General features: G+C 40.5%; 1 protein-coding gene and 1 pseudogene across 4 annotated transcripts in view; one reads left to right on the top strand and one right to left on the bottom strand.

The window, feature by feature from the left end:
- Window positions 1-21564, bottom strand: part of EEIG2 (EEIG family member 2) — a 94198-nt gene that overhangs the window by 26624 nt on the left and 46010 nt on the right. For all 4 annotated transcript variants that reach the window (XM_027058452.2, XM_053214556.1, XM_053214557.1 and 1 more), the window contains exons 2-4: window positions 18398-18518; window positions 7723-7752; window positions 2077-2193 (exon numbers count right to left, since the gene is read on the bottom strand). In XM_027058452.2, the coding sequence (XP_026914253.1) occupies window positions 2077-2193; window positions 7723-7752; window positions 18398-18518 (268 nt within the window). The remainder of the gene's footprint in view (window positions 1-2076; window positions 2194-7722; window positions 7753-18397; window positions 18519-21564) is intronic.
- LOC113599216 (glyceraldehyde-3-phosphate dehydrogenase-like) lies at window positions 8362-10140 on the top strand (annotated as a pseudogene).

Here is a 21564-nt window from a genome sequence, read left to right as displayed (position 1 = left end):
TGAACAGTAGACCAAGAGGACTGGAAACATAACAGATGGGGGCAGGGGATACTTGGAACTAAAATTCTGGAGGTGGTGGAATTTCTAGAGGTAAGACTAGACTGTGACCATGGGGTGTGGAATGGAGGTGAAGAAAAGGAAAAGGTTCCTGGAGAAGGGTAGTTTGAGGAAAGGAGAGGTCCCAGGTACATGAAAGATTAGCTAGAGGGAGAGAATGTACAGAAAAGACAGTCTGCAGGGACAGATCACCCACCAGATGGTGGAGCCATCAAAAAATGATGACAGAAGGGATGGAAAGAAAAACTGTGAGCCAGGAGCTAAGTCATCATAAGTAGGAGAGAGAAGGTAACTAGGTGACCAGGAGATGACAGCTCAGGCAGGGAGACAGTGTGTGTGATACAGAGTGGTATGATCTATAAAAGAGTAACTTCTTTGTAGGGCCAAGTGGGAGAAATGGTGTGAAAGGATCAATGGAGAGCCAAAAGGAAACTACTCCAGGAGCTGGCCCTAAGGAATAGCAGGGGATGGAATTTAAAATTAGAAGGTTATTTCAATTCCCAGAACACGTGGGTGGCTCAATCGGTTAAGTGTGGGACTCGATTTTGGCTCAGGTCACGATCTCACGGTTCAGTTCGTGAGATCAAACCCCATGTTGGGCTCCACACTGGGTGTGGAGCCTGCTTAAGATTCTCTCTCTTGGGGTGCCTGGGTGGCTCAGTAGGTTAAGAGCCTGACTCTTGATTTTGGCTTAGGTCATGATCTCATGATTTGTGAGATCAAGTCTTGCTTCAGGCTCTGTGCTGAAAGTGTGGAGTCTGCTTGGGATTCTCTCTCTCCCTCTCTCTGCCCTTCCCCTGCTCATGCTCTCTCTCTCCCTCTATAGATAAATAAACATTAAAAAAAAAAAAAAGATTCTCTCTTTTCCTCTGCTTCTCCCCTGCTTGAGTGCATGCGTGTACACGTGCCTTCCATCTCTTTCTTAAAAAAAAAAAAAAAAAAAGTCATTTCAGTTCCTAATGAAAACACTATTCAGAGAAGGATTATCTTTCTTCTTACACTGCAAATATGAAGAAACTTAGCGGCTTGTTCAGCTTGTTTGGGATCAGTCTAAGAAGGAATAGGGAAGCCTGTTTCTTCGGAGTCTGATGCTTAGACAGCATGAAAAGACCACTGACTACATAATGGTAGAGATGCATTCTGGTCTCTGCTCTGCTACTGATGACTGATGACTTTAGTGAGACACTTAACCTTCTAAGTCTCAGCTTCTTCATCTATAAAATGGAGAGAATCTATCCCCATCTGAAGAACACTGTTTACCTTACATGGGTATATGCAAGTACTTTGAAATTTTTTTCAGTTATATTTATTGAAAACAAAGTTTGAAAAGTGTAGGTATAGGGTAATTCTTTGCTCCACTAACTTCCGACCATACAGTTTTTACTAGGAATTATTTTCCTTTCTTATCATTAGATAACTTACCATCAAGGGGTAAACTAACTAAAATACAGCAAAAGGTCTGTCCGGTGAGGCTTAGTAGGTACAAGACACTTTTCAAACATATTCTGAACTGGTCTCATTTAATACTCCCACCAACCGTATGTGTTCTCTGTGGCCACCACACTATGGGGCTGCTGATGCTACTTGGAAACAACATCACAGATGCCCAAAGTGAGTTCCACCTGTCACTTTACTAGTTACCAGAGAACCCAGTGACTTCTATGTGCCCACCATAGCTGCTTGGGAAGTCACTTTTCGGGAGTGATACATGTTTTAAGGTATTCATTCATCATGCTCCTTACTGTCAATGAGCCTGATGCTGTAGCAGTTGTATGTACTATTCCCTGAATGTTCACAGCCTCAGAAACACCTTAGGATCATGAAGGTGAACATTTGTTACTTTTTGCTGCTTCTGTGATATGGGTAGCCTTTTTCCCTTGAAGGTGAGTATTTTAGTGTGGTGTGGTCAGCTTATGATCTCAGTACTGATTCCCATCTTGTCCTTGACTGTGTATACCTATGCTTATTCAAAGGCAGAGATTCTCATTTGTTGACATGTAAATCTCAAAACATGCTTACTTTAAGAATGGAATTATCCTGTCTTGTATTTTTGGTATCATAGCCTTCCAGTAAACAGCGACGAGTGGTATTTCCTGATCCAGCAAACTCTGCCAGGTTTAGATCTGCAAAGCCCAGCTATGAAAAGAAAGGGAATTATATTAATAGAATATCTACTAGGCTTCTTTCATATTCTCCTTAAAATAAACATTCAACCCATGCTCTAGACAAGTTTTCTCAAACAACGGTCATTTGCAAGTGTGGCCATCTTAACAATACCTGCCCCATTATTTGCTTAATGTGTATCTTAAGATTGGCTCACCTTTTTGTTAAAATATATCACCTTTTCAATTCTTAAGCAATATGATCTCTGAAATCACAGACTTGATGCACTAAATATATATTTTTTCCTGTACACACTGAAATATATAACTGTTGAAGTAAAAATAATGTTTATCAAACAATTAAAATCATTCCAAGTAGCAGCAGTACTCCTCCAACACTGTGGGAAACGGCAGCAGACCAATCATGCATGATCATCTGCATATTCATATAGAAAACTGGTCAGACTTTCTTCTCCCCATTCTGGTTCTGGCTCCTTTCCCAGTTAATCACTGGTGACTGCAGATAGTGGCAGGTTATTAAATTCTTACTTTAAGTGCAAGAAGTAGAATGATTTAAATGTATCAGACATTTTCTTTGGTATAAGCCCCTTCTCCTTCACCACCTTTCACATTGCCTTGCTGATCTCTCTTTACCTTTCTTTTCCCCTTCCCCAAAGCTGCACCCCACAACAACGCTCTATGCTGCTATCCAGAAGTTCAGCTGAAAGCTGTTCCTCCCTCTCATTATGACCCAGGTTCTTCTCCATTTTCTGAAGTTACCAATGATTGTCCTGCACTCTTCCCTCTGATGTTGTTCAACTTCTATTTCCCGTTTCCAAGCAGTAAAGAAATATGCCCCACCCCCCCCCCTTTTTTTTTTTTTTACAAACTAAGTCTGTTCTACATGACTAAATGTATATGGAATCTTTTATTAAAAACAACAAAAAATGTTTTGAATTTGTAATTAAGCACATCTCCCTGAATACCTAATGAAGAGTATAAGCCATTTCAAGCACTGCTATGATTTTAAGCTGCCTGTTTTAAGATTTAAAAACACATACTGGATGCATATGAATGGCATTCAAGATGAAGATTTTAACTACAGGCTGGAGCATTAATTTAGTAGCTTTTACTAATTTTTTTTAAATGTTTATTTTTGAGAGTGAGACAAAGAGAGCATGAGCTGAGAAGGGGCAGAGAGAGAGGAAGACCCAGATTTCGAAGCAGGCTCCAGGTTCTGAGCTGTCAGCACAGAGCCCAATAAGGGGCTCAAACCCATGAACCGTGAAATCATGACCTGAGCCACAGTCGGACGCTTAGCCGACTGAGCCACCCAGGTGCCCCTAGTAGCTTTTAACTGGTACAGAAAGAATGAAGAGTAAGAACTTTGAGACCAATTAAAGGGCCACAATTTCCCAATGCAGTAAGTCAGAACACATCAGGCCACAGGTGACATCTACTTAATTTTCACGTGGCTACTCCGGCCTTAGGGGAGTACCTTTTAGGGGTTCAGAAGAATAGCCTGGATGCATCCAGGGCAAAGCCACATCCAAATGAGCATGTGAAGATTCACGTGACTATTTGTTTGCACATCATCCAAAGGCTCTATTTCATACATTATCCTTTTTCTTTAAACCTCCAGCACCTCCTTTCCATCCAAACTCTGCTGATGCCTTACTTTTTAATTCACTCAGAAGATAAAAGCAATCAAAAAAGTGCTTAACTTCCACAAGCTCTTACTGCCAGCCACATCTACTCACCTGCCTGCAGCTAGGCCTGCTTATTTTAAGTGAACTGGCTGTGCTCCGATCTGAGGCCACCCACTGTCCTCCGGCCTACTCAAGTTCACTGCTTCAGGAATTCCTCCCTCTCTTCTGCATTCTCAAGTTTCCCTTCTCTACTGAACCATTCCCATTCCACCACGTGGACCCGCTGGAGTTTTTGCCATCTGAATGAACAAAATAAAACCTCATCTCACATCTCTGTCCAGTCTGCTGGACTATTTTTCTGCTCCCTTTTATAGCAAAGCTCCTTGAAAGAGTCGTCTATGTTGACTGTCTCTGGTCCCTTCATCCTTGGCCACTACCTTGTCAGCTTCACTTCCCTGCTTTCTTATTTATTTGTATTTATCTTATTTATTTCTTATTTCTTCTGGACACAATGTCCTTTTACTTGCAAATGCCAAGTCCACCTCAAGGCCTTTAACACTAACTGTTCTTTTGCCTGAAACATTCTTAGATCTTGTAGCTTTCTTCCTCACTCCATTCAGGTCTACGTTCAAATGTCATCTAAGGGGCTTTCCATGACCATTCTAAATGCCTTGCCTCCTTCCTCCCTCTCTAACCCTGTAGTTGTCTCTCTTTACCCCTTACCTGCCTTGTTCTTCTCTTTAGTAGTTGTTACCATATCACATACATACATATTTCATATTTATTTTGTTTACTGTCCATCCCCTCCAACCTTCCATGAGAATATAAGCTCCATAAAGGCAGTAATTTGGGTCTGTTTTGTTTACTGCTATATCCACAGTACTCAGAATAGTGTCAAGAACAATGCCTGCCATATGGTAGGAGTTAATACATATCTGTTGAACAAATACCAGCCCACTGGCCCACTATTCACTATTAGAATGCTGGTATTATAGTGTCACTATGCATAATTCAAGTAAAAAAAAAGGTATCTGGTCTGTCATCACTAAGAAAGCATATTAAAAGGTGGGGTATGTCAACGTGATATTTTAGGCTGCAGGTCAACACTTACTGAGCACCTTTTATGTGCTAGGCCCTGTTGGGGACCCCACAAAACAGTGATGAACAGGACAGATAAGGACTGTCTTGAAAGAGCTTACATTCTAGTGAGGCACAAGATAGTCCACATTTCCTTAGGATTGTCTCTGGCTTCACTGAGATAACTGTCTCATTAAAATGGCAAGTGTACATAGACACTAGCTACATCTGTGGTAGATATTACTTCATTTGGCAAACAATTTTGAGCATCTACATTTCAGGTAACACCAGGCATCAGGAATGTAAATCACTCCTATCCTCAAGGAGCTCATGGTTTAGTGAGGGAAGAAAGAAAGAAAACAAATTCTTATAAAAAGTGTAAGTGCTGTGACAGAGGAAGGCACAATTACAAGACAGAAAGGAAAAGAGAATTTCTCAGGGGAAAGGACAACTAAACTGAGTGTTTAATGTTCTAAGTGGTGACAGGACAAGGGAAGGGGGAAGCACATACATGGCAGGGAAAACATCAAGTCACAAGGCAAAGAGGCTAAAAGAGCATGGCACACTCCAGGAATTTTCTGAGCGCAGTATGTCTGAAGCATAAGAATAAGTAAGTGAGTGGGGCACCTTAGTGGCTCAGTTGGATAAGTGTCCGACTCTTGATCTTGGCTCAGGTCATGATCCCAGGTTCATGGGATTGAACCCAGTGTCAGGCTCTGTGCTGATGGCATGGAGCTTGCTTGGGATTCTTTCTTTCTCTCTGCCCCTCCCCCTTCCCTGCTCACACCCACATACCCTCTCTCTCTCTCTCTCAAAATAAATAAACTTAAAAAAAAGAAACTCTGGAAAATAATTTTTAAAAAAAGGAGTATATGCATGTACAGACAGATGATTTGTAAACCAAGATGGATCTAAATGTTGGGTTGAAGACTTTTCATTTCGTTTTCCCTTCCAGGCAATAGATAGCTGTTGAAGAATTAAAAGGGTGAGAATGATTGGGTTTGAATTTCAGAATGATCACTCTGGCAGTAATGTAGAGGATGGATAGAGGGAAACATCAGAGGCAGAGAACAAAAGATAGGAGGCCAGTGCAGGTTTTAAATAAGAAATAATGAAGGTATAACCTAAGGCACTGGCCTTGGGAGTGGAAAAAAAAGGGATGGTTTTTAAATTAGAAGGGGGAAGTCACAGGATTTGTCAATCACAGCAGATCCTTTTTTTTTGCTTACCCACCATTATTCAATGTTCTGATATTCCTTGTTAGCAGAACCCTGATTTTATTCAAGTGTCCACTCTTAGCTCATCTATGTGGAAAAGAAAAGTAACCCAATCCCTAGCTCATTGTTAAACTGTGAGACTAATCACAAGCTAGCCATGGCAATCCATTCCTATTGTCCATGACTGGTTTAGGAGTGGGGATATCATCTAGTTGTGGCTAATGAAAGCTATGGGGGAAATTCTCTGAGGTCCAACTAGGAAAAGTTTTCTCACTCAAAGCCATACATAAAGAAACAGCTGGATTTTGTCATATGTGAACGTGTGGACTAAAACTCGAGCTACCTGGTGACCATGAGAACAGCTAGCCAAGGACAAAGTCATCACACAGAGAATGGAAGAATGAAAAGAGAAAAGTAACATGGGTTCTTGATGATGTTCTTCACTTAGTGGATTAACTAATCCTGAAGCAGCTCTATCTCCTATCTCAACTGTATTTCATACCTACTTGTTTTGTGACATTCAAATCTCTAGGTGAGAAGGGTATTCTGTTGCTTATAGCAAAGAGCATCCTGACACTGCAACCAAGGAGTTTTAAGGAGTTAGGCAGATTTGATGGCTGAAGCTAGTGCCCCATCCTTGGCTCTGATGACTGAACTGATGGAGATACCATCAGAGACTGAAAATAAAAGAGGAGTATGTGGGTTTCTGGTAGTATTACTAATTACTAACTCCTTCTCTTCAGCAAAGAGGTGAGCACACTCATTAGTAATTCCATTTACGTAGTGAAAGTATAAAGGAGATTAGTGAACATGTATATAGAGTGCTAAGAGAGCACAGAGGAGAGGTCCTAAAACCCTGGAGGTGGGGGAGGTGGGATTGGGAATACTTTCCAGGACAGACTGAATTAATAGATCCTATTGCTTAATGGAAACCAGAGATCATCTTCTAGTAGGGAAGCTGAAATGTAAGAATAACATCCCATAATCAGCATTTAGAAAGAGTATGTCTATAATTTATTGTTGGGTCCAGTTGTTCAATCTCCAAGTTGCTTTATCTATCTATCTATCTATCTATCTATCTATCTATCTATCTATCTGAGAGATCATGAGCTGGGGAGAGGGGCAGATGGAGAGTGAATCCCAAGCAGGCTCCACACTAAGCGTGGGTCTCAGTCCCACAAACCTGGGATCATGACCTGAACCGAAATCAAGAGTCAGATGTTCCACCAACTAAGCAATCCAGGTGTGCCTCCAATTTTTATTTCAATTTGAAATCTATATTTAAAAACAGCCAACTTGAACAGCAATAAGAAGAGAAAACCATTTGAGGGGCACCTGGGTGACTCAGTCGGTTAAATGTCCAACTCTTGGTAGTGGCTCAGGTCATGATCTTGCAGTTGTGATCTCATGGTCATGAGATTGGGCCCCATGTTGGGCTGTGTGTTGAGTGTGGAGCCTGCTTGGGATTCTCTCTTTCCCTCTCTCTCTGCCCCTACTCTGCTCGTGTGTGCATGCTCTGTGAAAATAAACATTAAAAAAAGAAGAGCAAACCATTTGATTTTTAAGCTTATAAACAGCAAGAGTCATAAGTTCTAAAAGAGTTAAAAAACATCCACTTACCTTTGCATAAGCTTTTCCACCTTTTAATTCCTGTCAAAGATAAAAAACACTATAAGGATATCATATGATTGAAGATATAAAATTAAATATATGTCAAATAATCCTGAAGTAGATATTTACATATTTACATGCTGGAAAATATTGATAGTAAATTTCTGATGACCTTGAATTCAACTATTTGGATGACCATCCCACCCCACCCCCCAAATTACCAGAATTTTATTTTAGAATTTAACTTAAATCTGAAAGAGACAAATGGTAAGAAGACAAACTAATATTTAATCTACCCTGAAGAAGAAATCACTAAAGTGTCATAGACACACTGTAAGAAATTGAATCACCAAAGAAAAGTGAAATTAGTTATCAAAAAAATTACTTGGTAAGCACATTAGTAACACTGTAGATTTTCATAAGATTTGAAGCCCCCACCCCAGAGATAACCATTATTACCAATTTTTAGGAACAGTCCAAAAGATGTTATGTATTCTCCTTTTATTCAAATATACCATACTACACACACTGTTCTAGACCTTACACACACACACACACACCCCATAACATAAATATTGTTCCATGTTCGTATAGAAGCCCTCTTAACTAATGTGACCAAGACTGGCAAAAGTGGAAAGTAACAAAAACCTAATATATAGATACCTTAACATTTTAATTTCAATTTGAAATCTATAACTACACTAATTTGCCAAATCTCTGGATTTAGGACACCACGCATATGTGTGAATTAAATGTAAAACACTTAGAACAAAGCACTTATACTCTGTATCGTGTTTGCCATTACATGAGGGTGAACCCTCGATATACGAGGGTCAAACTCTCCTCTCCCGACCTACTTTTAAAAATGTGTTTGTTGAATGGAGTTATCTCATCTTTCTTGCATAAATGAGATATAATGCATTATATACCATTTCCATCTTTTTATTATTGAAGTATAGTTGACATACAACATTATATTAGTTTTAGGCACACAACACAGTGACTTGACGATTCTAAACATCACACAATGCTCACAATGGTAAGTGTCATCACCATCTGTCACCATACAGCACTATTATAATATTAGTAACTATATTCCCTTATGCTGTACTTTTCATGTCTGTGACTTATTTTATAATTGGAAGTTTGTACTTCTTAACCACTGATTTCTGCCATCCCTTCATACCCCTCCCTCTGGCAAGCAGGAGTTTGTTCTCTGTAGTTATGAGTCTGTTTCTGGGTTTTGATCATTTGTTTTGTGTTTTAGATTCCACCTATAAATGAAATCATACGGTATTTGTCTTTCTCTGACATTTCACTTAGCATAACAATACCCTTTAGGTCCACCCACGTTGTTCTGAATAGCAAGATTTCATTCTTTTTTATACCATTTCCATCCTTGAGGTGGTAAATTTAGTTTCTCTGCTCCTCCCCTTTCAATGGACAGCTGCGTCTTTTGGTGCAGTACCAGCCGCGTCCCTGAGACACGATGGTGAAGGTCAGAGGAAACAGATTTAGCCATACTGGGCACCTGGATATCAGGGCTGCCTTTAACTCCAGCAAAGTGGATATTGTCACCATCAATGACCCCTTCACTGACCTCAATTACATGATCTACATGTTCCATTATGAGGCCACCCATGGCACATTCAATGGCACAGTCAAATCTGAGAACAGGAAACTTTTCATCAATGGAAAGCCCATCTCCATCTTCCAGGAGTGAGATCCCACCACCAACAAATGGGTTGATGCTGGTGGTGGGTATGTTGTGGAGTCTTCTGGGGTCTTAATCACCATGGAGAAGGCTGGGGCCAAAAGGGTCATCATCTCTGCCCCCTTTGCAGATGCCCATATGTTTGTGATGGGCATGAACCGTGAGAAGTATGACAACTCCCTCAGGATTGTCAGCAGTGAGTCCTGGACCACTAACTGCTTGGCCTCTCTGGCTAAGGTCATCCCTGACAACTTTGGCATCACGGATGGCCACTCATGATTCTGTGCCATCACTGCCACCCAGAAGACCATGGACAGTCCCCCTTAAAAGCTGTGGTGTGGTGGCCAAAAGGCTGCCCATAACATCATCTGTTCTTCTACTGGCACTGCCAAAGCTGTAGGAAAGGTCACCTCTGAACTGAATGGGAAGCTCACTTGCATGGCCTTCTGTATCCCCACTCCTAACATGTCAGCTGTGGATCTGACCTGCCATCTGGAGAAAGCTACCAAATATGATGAATCAAGAAGGTGGTGAAGCAGGCATCAGAGGGCCCCCTCAAGGGCATCTTGGGCTACACTGAGGACCAGGTTGTCTCCTGTGACTTTAACAGTGACACCCCACTCTTCCACCTTTAATGCTGGGGCTGGCATTGCTCTCAATGACCAGTCTTTCAAGCTCATTTCCTGGTATGGCAAATGAATTTGGCTACAGCAACTGGGTGGTGGACCTTATGGCCTTCAAGGAGTTAAGAGCCCCCTGAACCAGCAGCCCCGGAAAGAGAAAGAGAGAGATCTTCAGCTGCTGGGGAGTCCTTGCCCCAACTCACTCCCTCACCTGACACTGAGAATTTCCCAACCTCTACAGTTTCCACCCTAGACCTCCTGAAGAAGGGGGAACTTGTGGAGCCCTACCTTGTCATGTACCACCAATAAAGTATACCATAGGGCTGCTGGGTGGTTCAGTTGGTTAAGCATCTGACTTTGGCTTAGGTCAGGATCTCACAGTTTGTGAGACTGAGCCTTGCGTTGGGCTCTGTGCTGACAGCTGAGAGCCTTGGAACCTGCTTCGGATTCTGTGTCTTCCTGTCTCTCTGCCCCTCCATTGCTCATGCTCTGTCTCTCAAAAAATGAATAAATTAAAAAAAAATTTTTTTTAAGTATACCATATTCAGCCCCCCCCCCCAAAGTGGTGAATTTAAATAATATGAGAAGCAATCTATGGTAAACTCTATTATCATGAATATTTGCTGCCCTTCCCCTTTCCTGTCCTATTGATGTCAGGCATGGCCATTCCCCTAGATCTACCCCTATTATGAATTCTCAAATTATTCTTCTTTCTTAGGTTATTGTGATATCCCTTAATAGCACCTTGCACTAAATAAAACTTTACCTAGATGATCCCTGTCTCTTCTAGCTAATTCTTTGCTCCCCTCTACAGCCAAACTCCTCAAAAGACTTCTCAATTTGCTGTATCCCACTTAAATTCAATCTATTTCAAATATGTTTTTGTCCTCATCTTCCTTCTGCAATTGCTCTTAATGTTATCAATGATACTCATTTTTGTAAAAGCCAAAGGCTCTGTCTTCATCTTACTTAACCCCTCAACAGCATCTGACAAGATTGGCCTCTCCACTTCCTTTTCTAGAACGTCATTTTTTTTCTCTAACCTTCTGCGGTGCTGCAATGGCCTGGTTTTACTCCTACCTCAATGGCTGCTTCTTCTCACTCTCCTTTGCTGGACCTACTCCTGTTTTAACCTCTGTAGAAAAAATGCTAGTTGTACTCCAATTATCCATTTCCCTGCTCTCCAAAGTAATAGAAACCTGCATTTTTAGATGGGTGTCTGGTTACCCAAAATAATGACAACATTTTCTACCTTCCTTTTGTGCTGTGGCAGTATGATTAAGATCTGGCCAAAAGGATGTAATATGTGATATATAGGAATTCTTGCTTCTCTTCTGCTAACAGTAATTTATACTTCCTCTGAGTGTTAGACTGATCTAGGATTTGGTTCAGGGTCTCTTGTCTTCTGTCTATATTATCCCCCTGGGTGAGCCCATTCAGGTCTGTTGCTTTAAATAAAAACCATATGCTGGTAACTCTCATGTCTCTGTCTTTATTCTGACTTCTCCTGAGTACCAGATCAGTATCTTCAATTTTTTATTTTTTAAAGTTTACTTATTTTGAGAGAGAGAGCAAGTAAGCATGCATGAACTAGGAAGGGGCGGGGGGGGGGGTGGTGGTGGAGAGAATACCAAGCAGGTTCCATGCTGTCAGCACAGAGCCTGATGCAGGGCTCAATCCCATGAATGATGAGATCATGACCTGAGCTGAAATCAAGAGTTGGACACTCAACTGACTGAGCCACCTAGGTACCCAGACCAGTACCTTTAAATGAGTACTGGACATCCTTGCTTGGAATCTCATAGACACCTCCAATTTAACACGGCCAAAACAGGCCTGCTGATCTCTGCTTATTGGTCCCCCAAATTATTTCACTGTGAGCCTTTACCGTTTTAATAAATAGCACCATTACCTATCTATATGCTCAAAGGTCTAAGTTATCCTCAATTCTTTCCCCCTCATTTACCACATCCAATCCATTAGTGGAGGGGTCTACCTTGCAGAATCCATCCTGAATCATACCATCTCTGTATGGTATGCCATAGCAATAATGCCATACCAATGCAAGCATTGCTCACCTGAACCATCCCCACTACCTGTGTGGTCTATCTGCAATGCATCCTCCACACAACAGAAAAGTCATCTTAGAAGATCATATATCTCTCCGTACTAAAATCCTCAAATGGATTCCAGTTATAATTAGAATGAAATCCAAACTCATTACCTAATCTACTGCCTCCAACCTCACTGACAAGAGCTTTCCCTCTCCGTGTTACCATCTTCCAGCCTAGCTGGTCTTCTGACATTTAAACATGCCCAGATTTGTTGTTTATCCTAAATGGGGTTCACAGTACTTTTGAATCTGTGGCCTGATATTTTTCATCAGTTTTAGAAGATTCTCCACCACAACTTCTTTCCTCTCTTTCTAGGGCTCCAATTATATATATATTAGACATTTATACTGTTTCCCATGTCTCATATTCTTTTCTGTATTTTCTACTCTTTTTTTGCTCTGTGATTTTGTCTATATATCTTTTGTCTTATTTTCCAGTTTTACCAAACCTCTTTTCACTTCTGATAAACCTGCTGTTAAATCCATCTGTTGAGATTTATTTTCATCTATTTAGCTTTAAATTTTAGTTATTTTTCAGTTCTAGAATTCAATTTGCTTCTTTATGGTTTCTAGTTCTCTAATAAAATTCCCCATATCATTCACTCATCATAGTTACTGTAAAAGTTTGTCTCTGATCCTCCCAAGACCTGTATCTTCCATGGATCTGTTTATTTAAATTTTATTTTTATCTGTTTTTATTATCTATTTTCCTTTTGATTTTGGTCATGCAATCACATCTCTTGGTATGCTTGATAAGTCTTGTGCATGATCACTTGAAGAAGTAATGTGAGGTTTGGAGTAATGTTATTTTCCTTCAGAGAAGATACACATTTGCTTCTGGCAAGTTCTTATAAGGCAGATCACCTTCATCCAAGCAGGGATTAAGATGATTAGAAGCTGAGTTTCATTCTTTTTACAGGCTGATCCACTACACACCTTCTAGGTTGAAACTCATAGAGAATCCCAATGAAAAGCTCAGGGTATTTACCAAGGCCCTTCATGATAATGGGTCCTGGACTCCAGTTTTTGTCCCTTTAGTCCTGTAAAATTGCTGTGATCTCAGCTAGCTTCTTAGCCACTAGATCGCTGCTTTCAGCTCAGCTTATTAACCACTGCTTACAACTTAAATGGTCTGAGGGAAAAAGCAATGCCAAATGTCAGGCTCATCTCTGTATGCTTCCCTTGTCTATGATTCTAAGCTTCTTAAGGCATTACTGCCATGGCAGCTTCTGATACCTTCAAGAAGCTGTTTTTTACATTCTGCCTCGTTTTTCTGGTTGTTCTCAGAGGGACAGGAGGGCTTTAATAAGCTGGTCCATTAATTTCAGAAGCGTAAGTCTCCAGTCTTATTATAATCTTAGGGCCTGTTACAGATCGCATTGTGCGTTTCTCCCCCACACCCCTAAAATATTTGGAAGTTCTAACCCTCAATACCTTGGAATGTGATATTATTTGGAAATACACAGTATTCTGTGTAATCTAGTTAAAATGAGGTCCTAATCCAGTAAGACTGGTGCCCTTATAAAAAAAAAAAAAGAGAGAGATTTGAATGTAGATATAGATACAGAGGAAAGATGATGTGGAGACACAAAGGGAGAAAGCAGCCACGTAACTGGAGTGATGCATCTACAAGCCAAGGAATGCCTGAGGCTACCAAAAGGTAGGAGAAAGACATGGAACAGTTTCTTTCCTGGAGGCTTTAGAGCAAGGCCCTACTGATTTTCACTTCTGACCTCCAGAACTATGAGATGGTACATCTGTGTTGTTTTAAGGTACCCAATTTGTGGTATTTTGATATAGCAACTCTAGGAAACTAACACAGGGCCTCTTTACTTGAAGGTATGGGATGGTTACTTTCATGTGACAACTTGCTGGGTCATGGGGTGCCCAGATATATGGTTAAACACTATTTCTGGCTATGTCTATGAGTGTTTCTGGATGAGATTAACATTTTAATCAGCCAACTGAAGAAAGCAATCTGCTTTCCTTAGTGTGGGTGGGCACCATCCAATCTGTTGAGGGCTTGAATAGAAGAAACAGGAAGAGGAAGGTTATAGTCTTTCTCTCTCTCTCTACCTGTCTGAATTGGGACACTGGTCTTCTCCTGCCCTCAGACTAGGACTTAACACCATTAGCACTCCTGGTTCTCAGGCTTTGACTTGAACTCACACCACTGGTTCCATGGTTCTGAGGGCTTTGGACTCAGACTGGAACTATGCCACCAACATTCTAGGGTCTCCAGCTTGCAGATGGCATATTGTGGGAGTTCTCAGCCTCCATAACTGTGTAAGCCAATTCCTTATAATAAATCTTTATCTATATACCTATATCTTGACTCTATTGATTCTGTTTCTCTGGAGAACCTTGACTAATACAAGGCTCTACTCCTCTATTTTTTAAAAAACATGTTTATTTATTTTGAGAGAGAGAGAGAGAGAGAGAGAGAGAGCGCGCATTAGCAAGGGATGGGCAGAGAGAGAGAGAGAGAGAGAGAGAGAGAGAGAGAGAATCCAAAGCAGACTCCATGCTGTCAGCACAGAGCCCAACGCTGGGTTTGATCCCATGAACCATGGGCTCGTGACCTGAGCTGAAATTAAGAGTTGGATGCTTAACTGACTGAGCTACCCAGTGCCCCCCAGGTCCTACTCCTTTAGACTGGTCTTTCCCTAAATCTTTACAAAGGTACCTCCTCTTCAAATGTTACCTTTCAGAGAAGTCTGCTGACCCTTTGCCTAATTTTCTAAAATGATCTTCTCTGAGTTATTCTCTATTATCTTATTGTATTTTATATACAACACTTATCACTATCTCAAACAGTCTTAGTTGGTTACATGTTTACTCTGTCTTTCCTACCACTCTTCCCCCCAGCTCCAACCAGAAAGTAGAGTCCTTGAGGGCAGGAACTCATTCCAGCTCACTACGGTCCTTTAAGTGCCTAGAATAGTACCTGACACTTTGTAGGAACTCACATATTTGTTGACAGGTGATGGATGGCTTCCCTGTGTCCTAGGCAGCAGAGAGCATTATCAACCTTTTGGGTTGTTGTTAAATTTATAGGTAAAAAAGGATGCTTTATTTGTAGCTTTACTATATGAGTGAGATTGAGTAATTTTTTATATGTTTGAAAGCTATTTATATTTTCCTTTTTTGTGAAATATACTTTCCTCCTCTTGCCTGTTTTTCTAAAGGATTATTGATCTTTTCTTTTTGATTTACTTGAAGGAACTCTTTCCGTACCAAGGAAATTAGTCCTCTGACATGGTTTGGACGTTTTCCCCTAATTTATGACTTTGCTTAAGGTATTTTTAAAATGTTTACTTATTTGAGAGAGAGAAAGGGAAAGAGAGCACATGAGCAGGGGAGGGGCAGAGAGAGAGGGAGAGAGAGAATCCCAGGCAGGCCTTGCATTGCCAGCATGGAGCCTGGCTAGGGGCTTGATCCCACGAACTGTGAGATCATGACCTGAGCCAAAACTAAAAGTTGGACACTTAACTGACTGAACCATCCAGGTGCCCCCTACTTAAGTATGTATGTATGTATGTATTTTTTTTTAATGTTTATTTATTTTTGAAGGAGAGAGACAGAGTGTGAGTGGGGGTGGGTCAGAGAGAGAAGGAGACACAGAATATTTTTTTAAAATTTTTTTAATGTTTATTTATTTCTGAGACAGAGAGAGGCACAGCATGAGTGGGAGAGGGGCAGAGAGAGAGAGGGAGACACAGAATCAGAAGCAGGCTCCAGGCTCTGAGCTGTCAGCACAGAGCTCGATGCGGGCCTCGAACTCACAAACCGTGAGATCATGACCTGAGCACCAGTAGCTCAACCGACTGAGCCACCCAGGTGCCCCAGGAGACACAGAATCGGAAGCAGGCTCCAGGCTCTGAGCTGTCAGCACAGAGCCCAACATGGGGCTCTAACCCACAAACAGCAGGATCATGACCTGAGCCAAAGTCGGATACTCAACCGACTGAGCCACCCAGACGCCCCTAAGTTTTTTTCCCCCCCCTTAAGGTATTTTTTTGCAATGCAGAAAATGTTCATATAGATGAGTTTACTAATTTTTCTTTATGGGTTCTTACTTTAATTCTCATGTGGCTTCTTCTCTTTTTTTCACTGGATGAAAGACGAGACTGGAGTGATTCCCTTGGATCTAAAAATGGGCACCATGTGGTGAAGATGGCAGAGCTACTCTAGTAGTCCTGGACCCCTTGGCTATTACCCAAGACAGACATACATCTCTATCTTGTCTAAGTTATTGTGTAGTTGGCTTTCTGCTTCAGCAGCTTAACATACGTACCGCGATACACTAAACATCATTAAAAAAATATTTGAGAGCGAGTGCATGCCAGTGGAAGAGGGGCAGAGAAAGAGGAAGAGACAGAACCCCAAGCGGGCTTCATGCTCAGCGCAGAGCCCAACACCCTGCTCGAACCCATGAGTGGTGAGATCATGACCTGAGCCAAAATCAAGAGTCAGACACTTAACCGACTGAGCCACTCAGGCACCCCTACACCAAACCATCATAATCTGAGGAACTGATTTCAGATGAACAAATCTTACCTCAAATTACCGCCCCCCCCCCCAAAAAAAGTGTTTTGGTAATAGACTTTAAGTTTTTAATTAGCAGTTATGCTTTACTCTAAACTGGTTATATGTTTTCTTTTTATTAAAATTGAAAGATTAACTGGTCACCTTTCAAAAATCATGACTAGAACCCATTTAGTAAAGGTTTCAATATAAGAGCCACAGCAATAATTAAAGTAGAAAGAGAAGATGGTAGGATGCTTAATTACATCTTGGTTAACCCCTGTAACTTCTAGACAAAGAAATTATCATACCCTTAATTTGCATGAGGAAAATGATTTTTAGTAAGTCAGGAAAACTGCCTAAGGTCTCACAGTGAGTAAGTGGCATATCTGGGATTCAAACCCAGATCACTATGATGACACACATCCTGTCACTGAACTATACTTCCTTTAGGGAAGCCTCTGTGCAATTATTGTGCTCCAAGTCACACTGTTTAGAGATCTGTTTTCAGTAAAGGCTTAAAATCTACAAATGTATACATGTATTTTTGTTATATCATAAATGAGTAGATTAAGCAATATAAGAATTTAAAACATAGCCACACAAAACATAGTGCTACCAGTTCATTCAAAAAGCAGAATAAGGTTAAAAGTACAACTTTTTATTTGATAAAGGAGGACACAAGACTGGGGTGGAAAAGAACAAGGCAAGGGACTCTTGCTTTTCATTCCAAGGCCTTCTCTAATTTTTGAACATGTATATGTATTATTTTGGTAATTTAAACAATTTATATAAAGTGGAACATAAAGGTTATTATTTTTTAATGTTTACTTATTTTTGAAAAAGAGATAGCGCTTGCGTGTGAACAGGGGAGGGGCAGAGAAAAAGAGGAAGACACAGAATCTGAAGCAGGTTCCAGGCTCTGAGCTGTCAGCACAGAGCCTGACACGGGGCTCAAACTCACAGACTGTGAGGTCATGACCTGAGCCGAAGTCAGACGCTTAACTGACTGAGCCACCCAGGTACCCCATAAAGGTTATGTTTTAAAGCCAGCAGTTTAATTCATCCATAGTGGTGACAAATGGATTCCCTCTTTTCACCCCAAAAAAGTAGGATCACATGTTTTTATATATATTAGGTTGAACCATCTGAGATTATCATCTTTGTAGATTATTTGTAACATGTCTCAACCTAATATGTGGAAAGGAAATGATGTAAAAATTAAAACATGGCCTTGGAATTAGAAAGATGTGTGTTTGAGTCCTCAGTTTGCCATTTACTAGCTGTATGAATTTGGGCAATTGACAGCCTTTCTGAGCCTCAGTTTTCCTGAAAGTGGAAAAAAATGACACCCATTTTCAGGGTTATTCTTAGACATAATATATGTAAAGTCCCTAAAAACAATGCCTAACAGAGAGAAATTCAATGAATGGGAATATAAATATATATATAGCCACCCCCTGCAAATATTCAAATAGGGTTAACACTTAAATGTATAATGATGGTGAGATAAATTTCCTGTATAATAATTTATAACTTCAGATTTTAAAAATCGTATTTGTCACACTAATTTAAATTACTGCTGCAAGTGTGAAGTGAAATTACATAGAGCAGTTCCAACAATAAAGTAGAGCTGAATAAAGTAGAGCTGACTATGGAACTAATTATGGTTTCTGAAAGGGGAGACGTAATAGGCTATTTTTATACCTTCCTCACAGATACTCTGTAGATACAAGGATCCAGGATGCCTGTGGTGGCACTTGCACTCATTTTGCACATAAATGAGAACTTCTTTCTCCAGTGAACACAGTTTGCCTGCACCACTTCCCTGAGGGAACAAAAAAAAAAACAAAAAACACACAAGAAATTACAATTGATGACAGATTAAAAAAAGCACACACACTCTTTCACTCAGGTCTGTAATGCAGAAGTGGTAACGTAAAAGACCGTATTTGGAAACATGAAGAAAACAAATCTTAACAATGTGATCTGAAAATCTCTAGTTTTAATTATCCACAGAAACTTACAAGTGAAATTACTTATCAATTTAATCAATATAAATTGAAACTTCACTACTCATTCATTCAGCACATAATACATCCTATTTTAGGTGTGCTGGCCATGTGCTAGGTGTTTGAAATATGAAGATGAGAATGACCACATTCCTAACCTTGGAGGGCTTATAGTTGACAGTACGAGAGACAAAAATATAAACAAATAGTTATTCTGAAATAAACTGCTGTTACAGTTTTACTCCTGTAAAGGAATGTGTTGCGCTTCAAGGAACTTGGTTGTTCCTGTCACTGAGATCATTAACATATCAGGAATCAGAGGCAATATTAAAAAAAGAAAAATCCCTGTATTTTACTTAAAAAAATTACATAAAAACTTTTACAGATTTCAAGTTGAGGGCATGTATTAACCTCTGTTCCCTCCAAAACATTCTATGTTAATTTTTAAGGCATCACGTAGCAAGGACAAAGAGAATCAGAAAGGAGACAAAAATAAACGACCAGGGATGAGGAAGTGATAGTGATTTAGCAAATCCAAGAAAGCTGAACATTAAGCTAGTTACTAGTGAAGCCAAGAGCAGGTATCTTAGGCTTGTGATGAAGTAGAATGAAGGAGAGACAAATGGCAGAAGAACTGACTGAAAGGTGTTTTAGAAAGAGACCCTCAGATCTTCCTGACTCCTACAGAAGACAGATTTATTTTCCTGATGAGGTAAAACAGGGAGATCTCTGTACTACCTGACTTAAGGGCAGGTATTGAAAATGGCACCACAACATGATCATACTGAGTGGGGGTTGGTGGGGGGGTACACAGGATGAAAGATAACTTACTGAATGCTGAGACTTCCAACCTTTGTCCCCTAACCTGGCTCCTCAGAATATATTCTTTTTTTTTTTTTTTTCAACGTTTATTTTTTTTATTTTTGGGACAGAGAGAGACAGAGCATGAACGGGGGAGGGGCAGAGAGAGAGGGAGACACAGAATCGGAAACAGGCTCCAGGCTCTGAGCCATCAGCCCAGAGCCTGACGCGGGGCTCAAACTCACGGACCGCGAGATCGTGACCTGGCTGAAGTCGGACGCTTAACCGACTGCGCCACCCAGGCGCCCCTTAGAATATATTCTTTATAGGAAGAACAATCTCTGGGGAATTACAACCAGCCCCAAAGAAAAGCTCTAATGAGATGTATGTTGACGGTGACAAAATTGCTCTGCCTGCTCAATCTACAGTAAATACCTGAGTCAATGAACACTTTCCACATGTACAAAGCTGCTGAGCAACTTTTGCTGCCTCATAGTTAAATATGAGCAACCACTTGAGGCAAGTCTCTTAATGTGAACAAACTGAGACCAAAATGAATAGAAAAAGGCAACCAAATCTATGCTGGAAGAAGAAAAAAGAGTCTCAGAGAGACAGAAACTGCATCTACCATAAAAGAATAGGATGCTATAAAGCAGGGTATATAGAGAGCTAAAAAGTACTCATGGAAATCAAAACTATTGTGCTTAATATTCTATTTGTCATTCCATATCCACTCTACTCTTCTCTGTGGCCCAGGAGCCTGGTCTTTAGGGACTACATCAACCAGGCTCACTTGCACTCTGTCACTGAATGTAGTGAAGGGACAAACACCAGGATAGAGGGTAGGAGAGAGAAGGTGGCATGTTTATTCCACTGGCTCTTTCCCTGTCAGACCATGTGGGAAATGGGTAAATGATTAGGGATTGCAGTTTTCCACAGTATGTCCACAGAAGTTAGACTCTAAACTATATGCATTTATAACTTTGTTAAAATAAAAACCAAATCAACAAATTAAGAAACACTGTCAATCGAGTGCCTGGGTGGTTCAGTTGTTTAAGTGTCTGACTCTTGATTTTGTCTCTGGCCATGATCTCACAGTTCATGAGTTGGAGCCCCACATCAGGCTTCACGTTGACAGTACGGAGCCTGCTTGGGATTCTCTCTCTCCATCTCTCTCTGCCTCTCTCTCTGTCCCTCCCCCACTTGTGCACAAGCGCACTCTCTCTCTCAAAATAAACAAACTTAAAAAAACCCACAGTGTCAAGTACTAGAAAATCTGAAAATGAGAACAAGAGTATGTAACACTGCAAGCTATTTTTCCCCTAACTGCCTAAAAAAAACAAAACTGAAGGTATCTTAAGGTGTTATTCAGACAGTTATTCTAGAAATTATGTCATATGTACAAAAAGTCCATTAATACTAACTGCAAAACTCTATAAAACTTTGTTTATGTTCTACTTTTCATTTGTTTATGAAGTAACAATAATTCCTCAACAATACTAATTACAGAAACACATCTTTAGATTTTTATCTAGTTTAAAACAGCTTATAAGGCAGCAGACTTTACATACCAAATAGTATATACTATCAGTTACACAAATGGGCAGTTTTAGCCTGAGTAATAAAAATAAAGGAAGTCAGGGCACCTGGGTGGCTCAGTCAGTTAAGTGTCTGACTTTGGTGTTGGCTGAGGTCATGATCTCATGGTTTGTGAGTTCGATCCCCACATTGGACTCTGTGCTGGCAGTATGGAGTCTGCTTGAGAGGGAGTCTCTCTCCTCTCTCTCTGCCCCTCCTACACACACTTGCTCACTCTCTCTCTCAAAATAAATAAATAAATAATAAATAAAAGAAGTCAAGGGAACTCTGTAAGTGTATGTCTTAAAAAACAAACAAACAGGAAGGGAATATTTACAAGAAATACAGATCTAGTTTATCTAGAGATTAGAGGAAGGCCACATGAAGTCTTGTGGGTCTGGGGAGAGATTAAAAAACAGCAGAGCATCATAAATTTGGGCAGATAACTGAAGTTATGGTGTAGAACAGAGATGGAGAATATGT

The sequence above is a fragment of the Acinonyx jubatus genome, chromosome C1 (genome assembly GCF_027475565.1).
Source record: "Acinonyx jubatus isolate Ajub_Pintada_27869175 chromosome C1, VMU_Ajub_asm_v1.0, whole genome shotgun sequence".
Lineage (NCBI taxonomy): Eukaryota > Metazoa > Chordata > Mammalia > Carnivora > Felidae > Acinonyx > Acinonyx jubatus.
Note: the sequence above shows the minus strand (reverse complement) of the source record. Positions and strands in the feature narration are given on the sequence as shown.